The sequence below is a fragment of the Saccopteryx bilineata genome, chromosome 2, assembly GCF_036850765.1.
Source record: "Saccopteryx bilineata isolate mSacBil1 chromosome 2, mSacBil1_pri_phased_curated, whole genome shotgun sequence".
NCBI classification, from domain to species: domain Eukaryota; kingdom Metazoa; phylum Chordata; class Mammalia; order Chiroptera; family Emballonuridae; genus Saccopteryx; species Saccopteryx bilineata.
The window spans coordinates 9285903-9303111 of NC_089491.1; the positions used below are offsets into that span (position 1 = coordinate 9285903).

Below are 17209 nucleotides of genomic sequence, written 5' to 3' on the forward strand. Positions count from 1 at the left end.
GGGTGGGTTGGAATTAGGAACAATAAAAGAAGTCAATGAGGCTACTTTCTTATTGACATAAGAAAAAAATATTTTTAAAAAATTAGCTTTCTTTTATACAACCTGAAAAGCTGCTCATATTTTTTTCTTTTTTTAAAGCTTTGAGATAGTTTGCAGAATATGGGAATTACCTGGTACTTGACAACTTTTGGGAATGCTGTCTTAAAACAATTTGGGCCTAGTGCTTTTGTTAGAAATAATTCTCCAATGACTTTTCCAATTTCTTCCTTTGATAGAGGTTTGTTATTGGATTTCTTCTTCTGAAATAGCAGTAGCAATGATCTAACTCATTAAGATTTTCAATTTTAGTCATATAAGGCTGCACATAGGAGCTATTCATCATATTCTCTTAAATTTTCAAATCTTCTTATACTCTTACTTTCCTTTTTTCAATCTAAATTATGCTTATATTTATTTCCTTTTACTATCACATTTGCCAAAAAGTTTATTATGCTTTTTACAAAGAATCAATTCTCAGTTAACAACTTTACCTTCTTTTCTCTTACTCCTGATTTCTCATTTGATCTTTATTATTTCCTTCCATGTATTTTTCTAGCTACTTGAGCTGTAGGACAATATTAATTGGTCTACAACACATGCAGTTAGGGCCTCAGAAGTGAAGGAGAAGTGAAGGAGAACTGTTTTAATAATGCCCAGAAATTTTCCAACTGCAACAACAGAAATATCCATTCTTTTCAGGTATATTGTATTGGCATTAACTGTGTAACATTTACCAAGACTGATGATAGTCCAGGTTAGGGTTGATAAACTATAGCCCACAGGCCAAGTCCAGCCTGTATCCTGTTTGTGTACAACTTATGAATTACAAATGTTTTTTATATTTTTAAGGGTTAAAATCAATATGCAACAGAGACCACGTGTGGCCCACAAAGCTTAAAATATTTACCATTTCAATCTTTACAGAAAAAGTTTGCTGACTCCTATTCTAGGCCATTAAAGTGACCTTGTTCTCTGATGACATAGAATTAAATAAGATTTCAATAACAGAAATATATCTAAAAAATCCCCAAATACATGGAATTGAGACAATACACATTTAAATAATCCATGGTCAAAGAAGAAATCAAAAGGGAAATTATACAGTATTGTGAATGGAATTAAAATTAAATACAAAATAACAAATTTTCAGGAATGCAGCTAATGAAGAGTTCAGAGGGAAATACATAGCATTAAATGCTTCTATTAGAAATAGAGAGGTTTCTAATCAATAACTAAAACATCTACCTTAAAAATCTAGAACACTAAACCCAAAGTAAACAGGAAAAAAATAATAAAGAGAAAACAATAAAACAAAAATAAAATGAAATAAATAAAACCAAACACTGGTTCTTTGAGAAGATCAATAAAATTGGTAAAAGTATAGATAAGAAAAAAGAGAATAAAAGAAAAGAAAGAAAAAAGGAGGAAAAGAGATAATATCAATGATCATTATTAGGAATAAATAAGGGTGTATCCTACAGATCCTAGAGATATTAAAAAGATAAGAAAATATTATGCCTGCTTTCTCTAGACCAGGGGTCGGGAACCTTTTTGGCTGAGAGAGCCATGAACGCCACATATTTTAAAATGTAATTCCATGAGAGCCATACAATGATCTGTGTACGTTAGGCATTATCCAATAAAAATTTGGTGTTGTCCCGGAGGGCAGCTGTGATTGGCTCCAGCTACCCGCAACCATGAACATGAGCGGTAGAAAATGAATAGATTGTAATACATGAGAATGCTTTATATTTTTAACGTTATTATTTTTTTATTAGAGATCTGTCTGTGAGCCAGATGCAGCCATCAAAAGAGCCACATCTGGCTCGCAAGATGAGCCATAGGTTCCCGACCCCTGCTCTAGACAATAACAGATCACTTAGCCAACAACAGATCTACTCTGGCCAAACACCACATAAAACACTATGGCCTCCAACCCCACCCATACCAGTAAAGCCAGAATAGGGAAATAGACGATCACTTAACAAGGCACACCAACACCTCTAAAAAAATGGTGTCAGGGAAGGCCAACGAGAGAGCCGGACTTTCATCCCCACCAGGCAGCAATGAGGCTTCCCTCCCTCTTCTCCTTCCTCTCCCCAGTGGAGTGATATGGAGAAACCTTGTGGAAAATCAGGATTTTTGCCATGCTATCTAACAAGGCCTCCTCCCCAACCCTGTGATGTCAGTGGGGGCCACAGGGCAGCTGTAATGAGTACTTCCACTGGGAGGCATACGTGGAGGCCTAGGAGGGAGTTAGAACTCCCATCACCATCCAGCAGTAACAAGGAGCACAACTTCTTGGGTGTCAATAGAGGCCCAGTGGGGAAACTGAATTTCTCCTTCTGCCTGGCAAGAAAGAAAACATACACCCTCCAGTTCCTGCCAGAGCAGCATCAGAAGAAGCCAGCTAAAATAAAAGGTTTGAATAGTATCCACAGTCTCATAAAATAATACGTACCCAAAATTTCCAGGTTTCAATCAAAACCCACTCATCAAAGAAAAGCACCAAGAAACATAAAAGTCTCAAATTAAATTTAAAAAGGCAATCTACAGAGCCAAAATCAGAATGACAGAGATGGTAGAATTATCTGGAGGGAAAAAAAGTTCCTTTAAAGTATCCATCATGAAAATGCTTCGCTGTGCGATTATGAATGTACTTGAACCAAATGAAAAGTAGAAAGTCTCGGCAAATAAATAGAAAATATAAAGAAGAATCAAATTGAAATTTTAGAACTGAAAAACACAATAACTGAAACGAACTTAATGGATGAACTCAGCAGCAAAATGGAAAAGAGAGAAGAAAGAATCAGTGAACTGGGAGATAGAACAGAAATGACCTAATGTGAAAAACAGAGAGAAAATAGACTGAACAAAAAATGAACAGAGCCTCAGGCAACTGTGGATTACAACAAAAGATCTAACACTCCTTCATCAGAGTTCCAGGAGAGGAAGAACAAAGTGAGGCTGAAAAAGCACCTGAATAACAGCTAAAAATTTCCTGAATTTAACAACTGGCATCAATCTACAGTCAAGAAGGTAGGAAAATTCCAAACACGATAAATCTAAATAAATCCACAGCAGGACACATCATAATCAAACTCCTGGGAAAATTAGGACAAAGAAAAACCTTTGAAGAATTGAGAATGAAAAAACACTTTACTTATAGAGGAACAACATTCGAATGATGGCAGATTTCTCATTAGAAATCACAGTGGCCAGAAGGAAATAACACATCATTTTTCAAGTGCTAAAAGAACTGTCAACCCAGAATCCTATATTCAGTGAAATATCCTTCAGAAATGAACAGGAAATAAAGACATTCTCAGATAAAGTAAAACTAAGAGAATTTGTCGCCAGCAGACATACTCTAAAAGATCTGCTAAAGAAGTTCTCTAAACAGAAAAGAAATAACTAAAAAAAGGAAATTTGAAACATCAGGGAAGAGAAAACATGGTATATAAAAATATGTGTAAAAAGACTTCTCTTTTTGAATTTTCTGAATTAGGTTTGATGGTAGAAGCAAAAATTATAACACTGTCTGATATGAAAATATTTAAAACAATTATATTATAAATGAGGGAGGGTAAAGGGACACAAAAGAGTAAGGTTTCTACACTTCACTTGAACTAGTAAAATGATATTAACACACACACACACACAAAATGTAATACCTAAAGCAATCACTAAAAATGCTATACAATGAAGTATCCTCAAAAACACTTAAGTTAAAATGAAAGTCTAACAAATGTTCAGATAACTCACAGGAAGGCTGAAAAAAGGATACAGAAACAACCAAAAAAAAAAAAAAGAAAGAAAGAAACATAGACTAAACAGAAACTAAAAAGTAAAACACAGGTTTAAGCCCCAACATATCAATAATTACATGAAATACTAATAATCTAAATAGACCAATTAAAAAACAGATTTGGAGAGTAGATTTAAAAACATAATCTAACTATATGCTGTCTACAAGAAACTTATTTCTAATATGGTATAAAAGCAGGTTTAAAGCAAAAGTATGGAAAAAGATGTACACAAAAACATGAATTAAAAGGAAGCAGGAGGCCCTGGCTGGTTGGCTCAGTGGTAGAGCATCGGCCTGGCGTGCAGAAGTCCCGGGTTCGATTCCCGGCCAGGGCACACAGGAGAAGCGCCCATCTGCTTCTCCACCCCTCCCCCTCTCCTTCCTCTCTGTCTCTCTCTTCCCCTCCCGCAGCGAGGCTCCATTGGAGCAAAGATGGCCCGGGTGCTGGGGATGGCTCCTTGGCCTCTGCCCCAGGCGCTGGAGTGGCTCTGGTCGCGACAAAGCGACGCCCTGGAGGGGCAGAGCATCGCCCCCTGGTGGGCAGAGCGTCGCCCCCTGGTGGGTGTGCCGGGTGGATCCCGGTCGGGCGCATGCAGGAGTCTGTCTGACTGTCTATCCCCGTTTCCAGCTTCAGAAAAATACAAAAAAAAAAAAAAAAGGAAGCAGGAGTGGCTATACTGATAGGAGATAAAACAGACTACAGAGCAAAGATAATTACAAGATCGAAAGGGACATTATATAATGACAAAATGGTCAATATACCAAAAAGACATAGCAACCCTAAATGTGCATGTACCAGACAACAGTGCTGAAAAGCATGCGAAGCAAAAACTGATAAGATAAAGAAACAAAGGAAAATTTCAAAATTACAATTGGAAACTTTACTACTGTTTCTAAAATTCATAATATAACTAGACTAAAAATCAGCATAGACACAGAACACAACACTATCGACCAAGAGTATCTGACCTCTATATATATTTTTTAAATTCCACTCAATAACAGTCTTTTCAAGTGACCAAGAAACATATGCCAAAACAGACCATTTCATGGACTACAGGACAAACTTCAATATATTTTTTTAAAAACTGAAATCAGGCCCTGGCCGGTTGGCTCAGCGGTAGAGCGTCAGCCTGGCATGCAGAAGTCCCGGGTTCGATTCCTGGCCAGGGCACATAGGAGAAGCGCCCATTTGCTTCTCACCCCCCCCTCCTTCCTCTCTGTCTCTCTCTTCCCCTCCCTCAGCCAAGGCTCCATTGGAGCAAAGATGGCCCGGGCACTGAGGATGGCTCCTTGGCCTCTGCCCCAGACACTAGAGTGGCTCTGGTCGCGGCAAAAGCGACGCCCAGAGGGGCAGAGCATCGCCCCCTGGTGGGCAGAGCGTCGCCCCTGGTGGGCGTGCCGGGTGGATCTTGGTCAGGTGCATGCGGGAGTCTGTCTGACTGTCTCTCCCCGTTTCCAGCTTCAGAAAAATACAAAAAAAAAAAAAAGATTAAAAAAAAAAAACAAAAAAAACTGAAATCACAGAGTGTGTTCTCCAATCACAATAGAATCAAACTAGAAAACAATAACAGGAAGATTCCTAGAAAATCTCTAAATGTTTAGAAACTAAACAACATAATTCTAAATAACCTATGGATCAAAGAAAAGTCTAAAGAAAAACTAAAAATATATTGAACTGAATGAAAACAAAATAAAATATGGAATCTAGTGGGACACAACTAAAGTAATGCTGAGAGGGAAATTTATAGCACTAAATATATATATTAGAAATGAAAAAAAAGTTTCAAATCAATAATCTACTGCATTTCCCCATGTATGAGACGTATACTTCCCTGAAAAATTTGGGGTGTAAAAACTGGGTGCACCTTATACAGTGGTTGTAGGTGTGGGTTTTTTTTTACTTGCATTTCCTGCTTTTTCGCGCTTGTTTTTGCACTCATTGTTGAAGACAGTGATTCGTCATCAGACACAGATGAGGACAAGCTAATGGATGGGAGTTTTGACAGTGATGAGGAGTTGTATGAATTTTATGATGAATAAAACTTGAGTTCAATAACTTTATGTAATACATTCTTTTTCCAAATTTCGGGCCCAAAATTAAGGTGTGTCTTATACATGGGAGCATCTTATACATGGGGAAACACGGTAAGCTACTACCTCAAGAACCTAGAAAAAGAGCAAAATAAACCCAAAACAAGCAGAAGGAAATAAATAATAAAGATAAAAGCAAAAGTCAATAAAATTAGAAACAGAAAAATATTTAAAAATCAATGAAACAAAGAATGGGTTGTTTAAAAAGGTTAATAAAATTCATAAACTTCTAGGAAGACTGACAAAGAAAAAAAGAGAAGACACAAATGATCAATACCAGAAACAGAGAATATTACAGACTGCGGACAGCAAGAGAATTATAAGGGAATGCTACAAATAATTCTACAGCAAATTTGGAACTTTTAGTCCAACCCTTCCTTGATTTCCAGAGAGGGAAGAAGACTGAAGTTTAAACCAATCACTGATGGCCAATAATTTAATCAGCCATGCCTATGTAATGAAGCCTCCTAAAAACCCCAAAAGGATAGAGTTCGGAGAGCTTCCAGGATCGTGAGCACGTGGAGATTTCAGGAGAGTGGCAGACCGGCAGAGAGGACATGGAGGCTCTGAGCCTTCCCACATGCCTTGCCCTGTGCATCTCTTCCATCTGGCTGTGACTGAGACCTATCCTTTTATAATAAACTGGTAATCTAGTAAGTAAAAGGTTTCTCTGAGTTCGAAGGGCCGCTCAAACTAATCAAACCTGAGAAGGGGGTCGTTGGAACTTCTGATCTACAGCCGGTCAGTCAGAAGCAGAGGTGACAACTTGGACTTGCAATTGGCAACTGAAGTGAGGCAGGGATTTTATGGGACCGACATCTACAGCTTGTTGATGGGGAACCACTGCCACGTTGGAATTGAGTCTAGAATCCCTTTTAAATATTAATTACCATCTAAATTCCAGCAAGTTTTTATAGATATAGACACATCCAAATCTAAATGAATAACCTAAAATGTAGATGAAAAACCAGGAAGCTAAAATAGCTAAAACAATTTTTTTAAGATTTTTATTTATTCATTTTAGAGAGGAGAGAGATAGAGAATGAGAGAGAGAGAGAGAGAGAGAGAGAGAGAGAGAGAGAAAAGGGGAGGAGCAGGAAGCATCAACTCCCATATGTGCCTTGACCAGGCAAGTGCAGGGTTCCAAACCAGTGACCTCAGCGTTCCAGGTCAACGCTTTATCCACTGCACCACCACAGGCCAGGCTTCTAAAACAATTTTTTAAAAGAAGAATAAAGCGGGAGTTATCACTTCACCCAATTTCAAGACTGTGCAGCTGCAGTAGTGACTGTGTGTGGTACTGGCAGAGGGCTACACACAAAATAGAACTGACTAGGAGAGCCACCCAAATAGAGAGCCCCTCCTCTTGGGATCCATAAGAACAAACTACCTCTTCAGTGGTATTGTCTCCTGATCTGTTGCCCTCAACATACCTCAACAAAAATAAAATCACAGATACATTTAAAAACAGAAATGTCCTGTATCTTGACTGTGCGCGTCCCCATATCCGGGTTGTGATATTGTTTGCAAGTTGTTACAATAGGGGGAAAGGGGAACAGGTAAACAAGAGCTCTCCATATTGCCTCATAAAACTCCATGTGAACTCTACCATTCTCTCAACACAGAAAGTTTAACTGAAAAACAAATGAAAGGAAAATTAAAGCAAGTCCCTCATCTTTTCCATTAACCCAACAAATTGAGGTTTCATTGTTAGCTTTTCTAAACAATGACCAGGAAGTTTCTGTGAGCAGGAGGAAGTACCAGAACACTGCACTGTTCCCCCAGGGGTCCTCTCCACTTTCCAAATGAACCAACTATGAAATGTCATTACTGCAGTCTTTGGTCGATCCCCAAATTCCTAGTTGGTAGGGGAGGAAGGCCTAGGAGGCAATTTAAGCCACTATCCCTGATCAAATCATCCTAAGGCCAGCCAGCGTTTGCTTCTCGCCCTCCTCCTGAGTGCCAGGCACGGACTGAGCTCAGGCAGTCCGCGTGCACCCTCTCTGGCACGTTCCCTTCCCAAGTCCCAGGCTCTGCAGGGCAAAGGGGAATGGGCAGGGTTGATTCGAGAATTACACAAAGGCCCAAGGGCTGGTCATAAAACTGCTTTCCATGATTCCAGTAAATCTCAGTTTAATGTATTTACTAACAAAACTAAAGGAGGAACACCTGATGCCTTTTATCAAAACAAGCTCTGGTTCTGAAAATAAACCAACGTGGGAGGTGGGGTTTAGTCTGTGGTCATTTCCAAACGGGACTAGGCACTGGACAGCAAAGCCACGTGGGGAGGGAGCTGGAGGGCACAGGAAGAAGCCGCTGTCCGCTTCTGCTTTTGCTTCACGGGGGTGGAGCTTCAGGAAGGGCGGAGGTGGAGCTTCAGGAGGGGCGGCTCCTGGAGGCTCTGGGCTGTCAAGGTCCTCTGACCATGAGGAAGAAGGGTGTCTTCCTGCCCGGCTTAGGCCTCCTTCCCCAACTTCTGCTTTCTAGAGATTCAAGCTACAGCTGAGATCAGACTGAACATATGATTCTGTCCCACATTTTCCACTTGATGTCTACACTGTGTTTTTAATAAGGTATTGTTAGCATCTTCACAAGCTTTTCATGTGACCTTTAGACTATCCTGAGCACTATATTAAAATAACCAACTTGCTTGGATCTACATCAACATTTAAAAGATTTTCTTTTTCTTTTAATGCTTTGGTGAGTCAAGTTTAGGCCCTCACTTGCAGGTTTAGGATTTGAAAGACATCCCTCTCTACGTACCCCAGACACAGCCCACTGGCTCAGAGGGGGCCCCATCTCTCTCAGCGTCCACAAAGCCCTCACATATAAACATTGAAGCATTTGAAACTTCCAATTATTTAGAAAATTCCAAATACATTTAGGATATATATAGATTATACGGGTGCAACAGTTTTTTTTAAAATTATTTTTATTTATTTATTCATTTTAGAGAAGAGAGAGAGAGAGAAGGGGGGAGGAACAGGAAGCATCAACTCCTATATGTGCCCTGACCAGGCAAGCCCAGGGTTTCGAACTGGTGACCTCAGAGTTCCAGGTCGACCCTTTATCTACTGCGCCAGCACAGGTCAGGCCGGGTGCAACAGTTTTTAAGAAATGTTTGGATGTCTAGCTAGTTTCAGAAATAAACAGGACTCTTGAGAGGATGGCAGATGAGGGGAGGGGAGCAGAAAGGAAGAAATGAACGTGGAGACTTGGGGATGACTGGTCCACATGCTGCCGGGGAGGCCCGCTCAGTGGTCAGGGGCCACCACTACAGCTGGCTTCCCGGCACGCAGCCACAGGAAGAGGAGGAGCTAAACAAACACGACTTCCTGGCTCCCCTCTGTGGGCTCTGCATGCTGAGCCCTCTGCCCCCTCGGGGGCTCTGTCTCATCAGACAGCTGCTCCATCCCACACTGTCAGCCCCCACCCCACTGCTGGCTCCTTCCCATTAGCAAGGACACACGCTCACACTCTCCACCTTTACACAGATAGAATAGAAAGCCCGCGACCCCATGCCATCCTCTAGGTACCACTTCCCCAGCCCCCCTTCTTTCAAGGCCCTCTGCAGGTGGCCACCCCTCGCCACCTTCCACGTCTACCGGACTCTTCAAGTCCCTGCCAGTCTTGCTTCTGAGCCTGCCACCAAGTTCACAACCATCTCCACCTTTCAGTCTCATTTAACTCACCCTTTAGGCAACCTTGGACATTACTGATCATTCCTTCTAGAAATACTCCTTTTCCTTCAGTTTCTTACTAATTTTCCACCTACCTCTCTGGATGCTCGGCCCTGGTCCCTGAGTGCCTCCCTTATGCCCATCCATAATCAGTAATACTGCAGGGGGTGCTGACCTGACACCTCATCTCTTCTGGTTCTACACCTCCCTGTACCATCTCAGTCATGCCACGATCTCTGCTGTGTGATGATTGTTAGATTCAGGGAAATGTGCTGTGGCTATTAAAAGAGCAGGAACAGGGAGTGCTGATAGGGCCTCTGTGAGGCTGAGAACAAAGAAGTTTATGTTTGAAATTCACCACCAAGCTAAGCCCGGTCCCTGTTGCTATGCCGGCCCCTGTTGCTATGCTGCGTGCGACCTCCCTAGCGAATAGCTAACTGCCACATCTATGCTTGCTCACTTAGGATATATAAGGACCTAGCTATAAGCGCCAGGCGCGACTCCCGTTTGGAGTTCCTTGTGAGTACTGTGTCTCCGGACATTTTGGGAGTTGGCCCCTGCGCAGGTTAAACTGGCCAATAAAGTAACATCTAAACTCCTGAAAGTCTCCGATGTTTGTTCTCGTACCTGGTAGATGCAACAATGATGACACCCAGACTCTCTCCAGACCTCTGACCTAGGGCTGCCTGACATCTCCACCTACACGTCTCGGGAACACCTCAAACTCAGTGTGTCCAAAACTGAACCAACAGCCCTCTTCCTACCTCCACCACATTGCTGTCTACATTCCTGTCTCAACTGACAGCACTAACATCCGCCCAGGTACCCAGCAAGACACGCTGGCGTCATTCTGGTCCCCCTCCCTCACCTCTGCACCCATCTCCCAACAGTTAATCTATTTTAATCCATGAAAGAATACATATGTGGTCCCTCAGATGCACCCACACCTTCCACCCCCGCGGAGAAGGCCCAGCTCCTGCCCTCTCACCCTGCACCAGCAGAGTCTCTGAACTCATCCACTGGCCTCAGGACCTGGCCCTCCAGTGATCTACCTTGCTGCATACAGCAAAGAACCTCCTCCTCTGTATCCTTTAATGACTCCCACCACCCCCGGAATAATAGCCAAATTAATTCCTTTGTGTGGCTTACAACACCCCACTGTGATCTGGCCTCATCCACCTGTCCAGCCTTATCTCTTACCTTTCACCTGAGGGGACCCAACCTTCTAGAATACTGGGACTCCAAGCGCCTCGCACAAAAGTAGGTAGTCAATAAGTAGTTACGACACTAACACATGAATAAGTGAATGAATGATGTTAGGAAAAGTTTCACTAAGGAGTTATTTGAACTGGGTTTTGAAGGATGAGCAAAATTTTTCCCAAACAGGAGGGGTGTAGGAACCTTGGAAATAGGGGGAAAGTAGGTTGAGAGGTATTGTGGGATGAAGGTCACACTTAGAACATGAGAAAGTGAGAGTTTCGGTGACAGTGATGCCACGGAAGGAGCAGAGGGGAGACTGAAGACACATGGCGACCACGTGCGCCACATGGAAGAGCTGGGTTTGGTCCTCTATCTGACTACCAGACATGGGCAGCCTCCTGCGGAGAAGGCCGGGGCTACCACCGAAATGTGCGTGCCCCCACCCCGGCCCATGCGCAGACATGCCGATGGTGAGAAGCACTGGTGTGACAGGAAGTTGGGTTCAAAGGCTGGAGGGATGGCAGGTGCAGGTTGTTCATTACACCCCTCCAAATTTTATTTTACTCATATTCACTCAGTGAGAATAGAAAATGACAAAATGTCACAACCTTTCTGGAAGGTGATCGGCAATATTTTTCAAGTTGAAAATGTGAATACCCTGACCCAGTAATTTCAACCTACGAATCACTACCCTATAGAGCTAGCAGGACAACTATGCCAAGATACATATAAAAGGATTTTTTTTTACATTAAAAAAAATTGAAACTAAATATTCTTCAATATGGGATTATTATCCAAATTTTGGTATACCTAAATAATAAAATAAGCATTATTAAAAGGCTGATAAATATCTATATGGATTGATATAGAGCTATGTCCACAATCTATTATTTTTTGTTTAACTAGAGTCTGAATAGTGCCATCACATTTAAAAATGTTTCTAGAAAAAGAAACCCGTAAACATACACATACATACCGAGACTTCTGAACTCTAACTCAGGAGAGGCTGAGAACAGCAGGAAAGGCCAGCACAGCCCTTCCTGAGACAGACGCGTGGAGACCTCACACGGGATTATTTAAGGATGACTTGACTTACACCAGCAATGCTCAAAGGGTGGGCTCTGGACCAGCAGTGTCACCGTCACTTGGGGATTGGTTAGAATGTCAACTCTCAGGCCCTGCCCCAGACCTCCTGCAGCAGGAATTCAGGGCATGGGGTCCAGAGGACTGAGGCCCACAAAAGCTTAAGGACCCCTCAGGTGGCATCTAGGAATAGTCACTGAACTAAGGGATAATCTGTCACTTCAGGGTCACTGTGCCAGAAAAACTCTTGGTGTGTAGGGTGGGCTTTCTCAGGAAGGGAACAGAGGTCTTAGATTGGAGTGGAGGAGAAAAAAATCTCCTAGTCTCTTGGAGGCCAAGACTCCATCTGGCCAGGGCTCTATGGATGGCAGTTCTAAACGCTGTTTTGGGGCAGGTGGAACGAGGGCAGCTGAAAGCGAGGCAGAGGCCCACCGGGCGAGCCAGTGGGAGGCCTGACCTGGGCCGCGGCCACGGGCACTGGTATTCTCCGAGTTTCACTCCTGCATTCCCATTACCCTCAAAGCTCCAGAAAAGTCTCATTGAAAGGAATTCTGGTCTCAGCTGTTCTCTGGGAAACCAAGGAAGGTCGCCATAGAAGGGAGAGCAGTGTTCATCCCCGCTTGGGCCAAGTTAGCAGGGGGCCTGTACTTGGCCAAGGGTGACCTCACAGATGTCAGCGACAAAAACGGTGCAGCTGCAGAACCCTGAGCACACCTGAGGTGGCACCCTGGGAAAGACTCAGAAAAGCGGGAGGGCAGACAGGTGGCGGGTGTCCGGGAACAGCAGGGAGCAGTATCGAGAGGTACTTCAGAGGGGCTCATGCTGCCGTGATCTGGGACTCAGCAAGAGAAATGGACGGATCTGCAAAGATTGATATAAACGGTAAGAAGAGTCTGCTAGGATTTCCCTTCAAAGCACTTACCACACTTTTATTTTATATTTATTTGTGGAATCATTTAATTGCCCTTCTCCCCTTCTAGATTGCAAGCTTCAGGAAGGCAGGAATGATGCATGTCTTCCCTTACAACACTGGGTCCCCAACTTCTAGCTGGCATGTAGTAGGTACTCGAAAAATAGGTTGGAGAAACTAAAATTTTTAAATTAAAACACTCTGGAGATCTTGATTATTCTTTCTCTGTATTGCCGACTTTGGGTTTTTTTTGCCCCCCCCCAAAAGAAGGATATTAACATATGAAAGTATTATTTAAAAGAATATTATCAAAGAAAATTACCTGTCTGGAAAGAAGGAGTCATCTCATAAATACAGTATTGTGGCTTTAGTCTCTGAGTTGTAAAAAGACAAAAGAATTTTTAGAGAGGCAAAAGAATTTAGGTAAAAGGTAGGATGTATTTCCCTGGAAATACAAAGAAATACACCCCATAAGGGTCTGCGGTGATGTCCAGCTTGATGCCCTTGGACACGGCAACATCCCACAGTGACTTGGAAATCAGAGATTAATTCTACACAGAGGAGTTCTGGAATGAACTGCTCCTACTGCATTACGGTCACTGAAAACTGAACATCCACATATGACAGGACAGCGTGTACTGCCTTTGGCGAACACCAGGCATCTACAACAGAGTTATTATACCAGGTACTGCGGCATCACAAGGACACCGAGACCCGTCCACCCTCTGTCAACATTATGGCCAGCCAATCCAGAGCCTGAGGGTTTGGCCATGGGAAGAAGGTGGGGGGGGGGGGGCTATTTCAGAGAGGACTACAGAAATCAGGACAATAAATGAAGTTTAGCAAATCATCCTCAGTCCCCAGTTTAAGAAGCTTCCCCTTTCTGTATAATTTCTGGAGAGAAGTTATAAAAATTAAATTTTTATAAGCAAATGTTTAGCATCTTTTACTTTAAGCGGCAACAGGGCCTATGCTCATCTTAAAGTGGCTGTGCTGCCCAGGGTCAGCTGGCCAGCCGGTGTCCCTTGGGGCTGCGTGGCCGCAGTACTAATGGGACTGTGCACAGGGACAGATCCTCCTCCAGCAGATGTGACAGAGAGATGTCCCGCCACAACCCGCAGCGGGGACTCCTCAGCCACTGCAGTTGTCTCTGCGGCCCAGCCGCCACAAAACACCTCGCATTTTGGTTTGGATGCTGCCTTCATGTGAAACTCCAGAGAAAAGGAATGAGGAGTTCGTCTTCTTCCCCCCATTGCCCTTGAACTCAGGGTTCGATCTAGAAGAGTCTGGCAGTCAGGACAACAAGGTGGCTCTAGCCCCCTCCCGGAAAGGGCCTTTCAGAAGGAGCTGGGCCACGCTCTACCCGGCACGGAGTCCGGGTAATTGCCGGGCTGACCCCGGGGGCCTCTGGCCTTGCTCACCTTTCACTATAATGCATGGCCCAGCATAATCATGAAATGTGCTTATTAATGTTACTCATTTGACACTACGCTCTTCTACCCTGAGCGAGATGTTAGGAGAAAATGATAGGGATAGATTCTGCTCCTGTCAGACTTACCAAGACTTTCAGAGAACCAGACTATCAAAGGCCATCGGCCGCCCGCTAGCCAAGCACTCAAGATGACCCCGAAGGTGCAAGCTGAACATGAAAGATGCAGATCAACAAAGGAGCACGGCATGAAGACAGACGGCCCGTGCCCTGGGTGGGAGCCCTGGCAGGAGGCCTCCCGGAGGGCAGCCCAGGGCTGGTCCGCCCCCCACCCAGACCACGAGCACCCAGCCCGGCCCTGCGCAAGGCCTGCGGCTTCATATCTAATTCATCAAAAGACACCTTGGCTCCTCAAATCTTAAACATTTTTATTAGCTTCCCCAAGAGCTTTATGGCACAAAGCCATACCTAATGATTCTATTTTATGGCAAGTTATACATTCAAACAGTTCTTTGAAGTCAGGCAGCAGGTAAGACTCAAATCTTTGTCAAAAGAGATTCCCTTGTTCTTTCACTGTTAAAATGTTTATAAGCTTTCAAACAGTTGGGAAAGTGATATGGAGCATTTAACAGGTATGTCCCTCCTCACACAGGACCCGGCGTTGGCGGACCCAGTACCTACCGCACTATTCTCGGTGGGGGCTGATTTTGCCCGCCCACCCCCTCAGCCTGGGGACATCTGGCAATTTCTGAACATTTTTGCTGTCCAACTTGGGGGGTTGGTGCCACTGGCATCTAGTAGGTAGAGGCCAGGGATGTTGCTAAATATCCTGCAATCACAGGACAGCCCACCACAACACAAAATTTCCTGATTACCTGGTCCCAAATGCCAATAGAGCCAAGGTTGAGAAACCCCGACTTAGGGCTCCTTCTGGACCAGGCCTTGCATGCCCCCCACCCCTGGGGCGCCCAGCATTAATCTAATCAAGGTGGCCGGTTTTAAGTGCTGGCTGCTGAGGCTCTCATTCTTTTACCCTTACGTATTCTCGGTACGCACTTTCAATGAACAAAAATACAACCCTGTCATAAACAAAATAAGGAAAGTAAGAACAAGACTTCCGAACCTCAGAGCACAGGACGGCGGTCGCTGTTCACTAAACCTTCCTGATGTTACTCGGCATTTCCTAAGCTCCACCCAAATCAGAGTTTACCTACTGAAACAACACAACAACCAACTCCGGCCAGCAGCACTACGACTGCTGGTGGCTGCTGAAAAGCAAGGCTGGTGCTCTGCTAACCTGTGGTGCTGTGGTCGGTCCGAGCACTGGCCTTAGGAAGGGGTCTGCTCCAAACTCACCACCCCCAAGGACAGGGACTCTGTCACTTCACTTCCTGGAGCTTGGGTTCTCCTGGTCAGCAAAGCAGAGATAAAGCTACTTACCTTCCAGCGCGATCGCTAAGAGCCAAATGAGTTCCCGGGTAGGAAACTGTTCTATAACTGTAAGCTGGGAGGAGCTGTACAACTGTGCAGAGACACATTTAGGACAGGTACACATATGGGACAACCTAGGACAAGCACCAGGGTTTTTCAGACTCTTGGATCCTTTTCATGAAATCTCACAACTAGAAGTAACTGGAAATAAACTAGCCCAACCCCTTAGTTTAACCGAAGGTGAAAATGAGCACCACAGAGGTCACGCAGCCTGGCCCTGGAACGGCCCAGACAGGTTCAGGTCGTCTGACTCCCAGCTCAAGACACTCCTGCCACTGCCCAATTGTGACTTTCCCGTCCTGAGTTAAGTTCCTAGGTGGAAGAAACACATCTTACACACAAGGTTCGGAGGGGAGTAAACACAGGAGGTAAAGAGCTGTTGAATCCACAAACAGAACACAAAGCAGTAGCCTGACTTACTACATCATAGCCTGTCGGGGCTCGGTTCCGAGAAGCCACCACCCCCACTCCCGTGATGGGGTCCATTGACGTCTCAGGCAAGGCTTCGGAAAGGTCTTTGACTTCAGGCATGGTGGATTGGTCCTGGTTCCGAAAAGGAAAAAGAAAGCACAAAATTCAAACTGAGCATTTAATGTGAACATGCAAAGTCACAAACAGATCCAAAGTCTCGGGGCTAATACTCTGAGCTAAGCTCTATTTCCTGAACTGACTAACGGAGCCTTGACCTTACCTGACTCTGTCCTCAGATCAAGAATTCAAAACATTTCTGGCCCCTGCTCCTCTCAAGTTAGCTTGGTATACTCAGCTAATACAGCTAGCAAGGGCTGGTCCCTGCTTGGAGTAGGTAATTATAACTCAAACCCCAGAGCAAACCGTTCTCCCATCTCCCATCCAGCTGCCTGACTTCTGAACAGATACCAGTTGCTTATCTGAGGATAAATCAGACTTGGCTAAATGTAACCCCACCTGACATTTCTCTCCCTTATACTATTTCCTTATGCAGGTGCAGACTTCCAAACCCACAGCCTCTACCACAACCAAGACTGGATTGCTCAGTAGGCAGAGCTTTGCAAACAAACACACAGAAGAAAGTCTTCTGGGCACGGAGGCGAAGGAGGGGTGTACAAGTCCAGGCTCCACGACGTTGAGCAAGCAAGGAGTCATGATCTCGACAGGTACAGAGAGGCTGTGAGAACTAAGAGTCATGTAAATGAAGGTCCTAGAGAGGTCTCTGGCACACGACAAAAAGCAGCTGAGGCTGACGGGGTCTGGGCACACAGAACGTGACCAGCAACGTCGTAGGCACCACTCCGGAGAGCACTGGCAGGTCCCTTTGTTGTGTTTAATCCCGCAGGTCATGGGCATTTACTCAAAGCTAAACACTAACGATGACCATAATTTTTTCTGGGCACTTTGGGAGAAAGGGAGGGAAAATAGAATTATTATTCTGCTGCTGACTGCCTCTTGATGTGACCAGAGGAGACAAGTAGTATATAGAGAGCACTGGGTCTGGG

The 17209-nt window shown here is 44.2% G+C and overlaps 1 protein-coding gene across 9 annotated transcripts in view; it reads right to left on the bottom strand.

Moving 5' to 3' along the window:
* Positions 1-17209, bottom strand: part of MVB12B (multivesicular body subunit 12B) — a 161610-nt gene that overhangs the window by 131469 nt on the left and 12932 nt on the right. For 7 of the 9 annotated variants that reach the window (XM_066256194.1, XM_066256198.1, XM_066256196.1 and 4 more), the window contains exon 2: positions 16155-16277. The exons of 1 other annotated variant lie outside the window; for it this stretch is intronic. In XM_066256194.1, the coding sequence (XP_066112291.1) occupies positions 16155-16277 (123 nt within the window). Of the gene's footprint in view, positions 1-16154; positions 16278-16778; positions 16800-17209 lie in introns of those variants that run through there. One more of the 9 variants, XM_066256201.1, reaches the window with a different exon arrangement.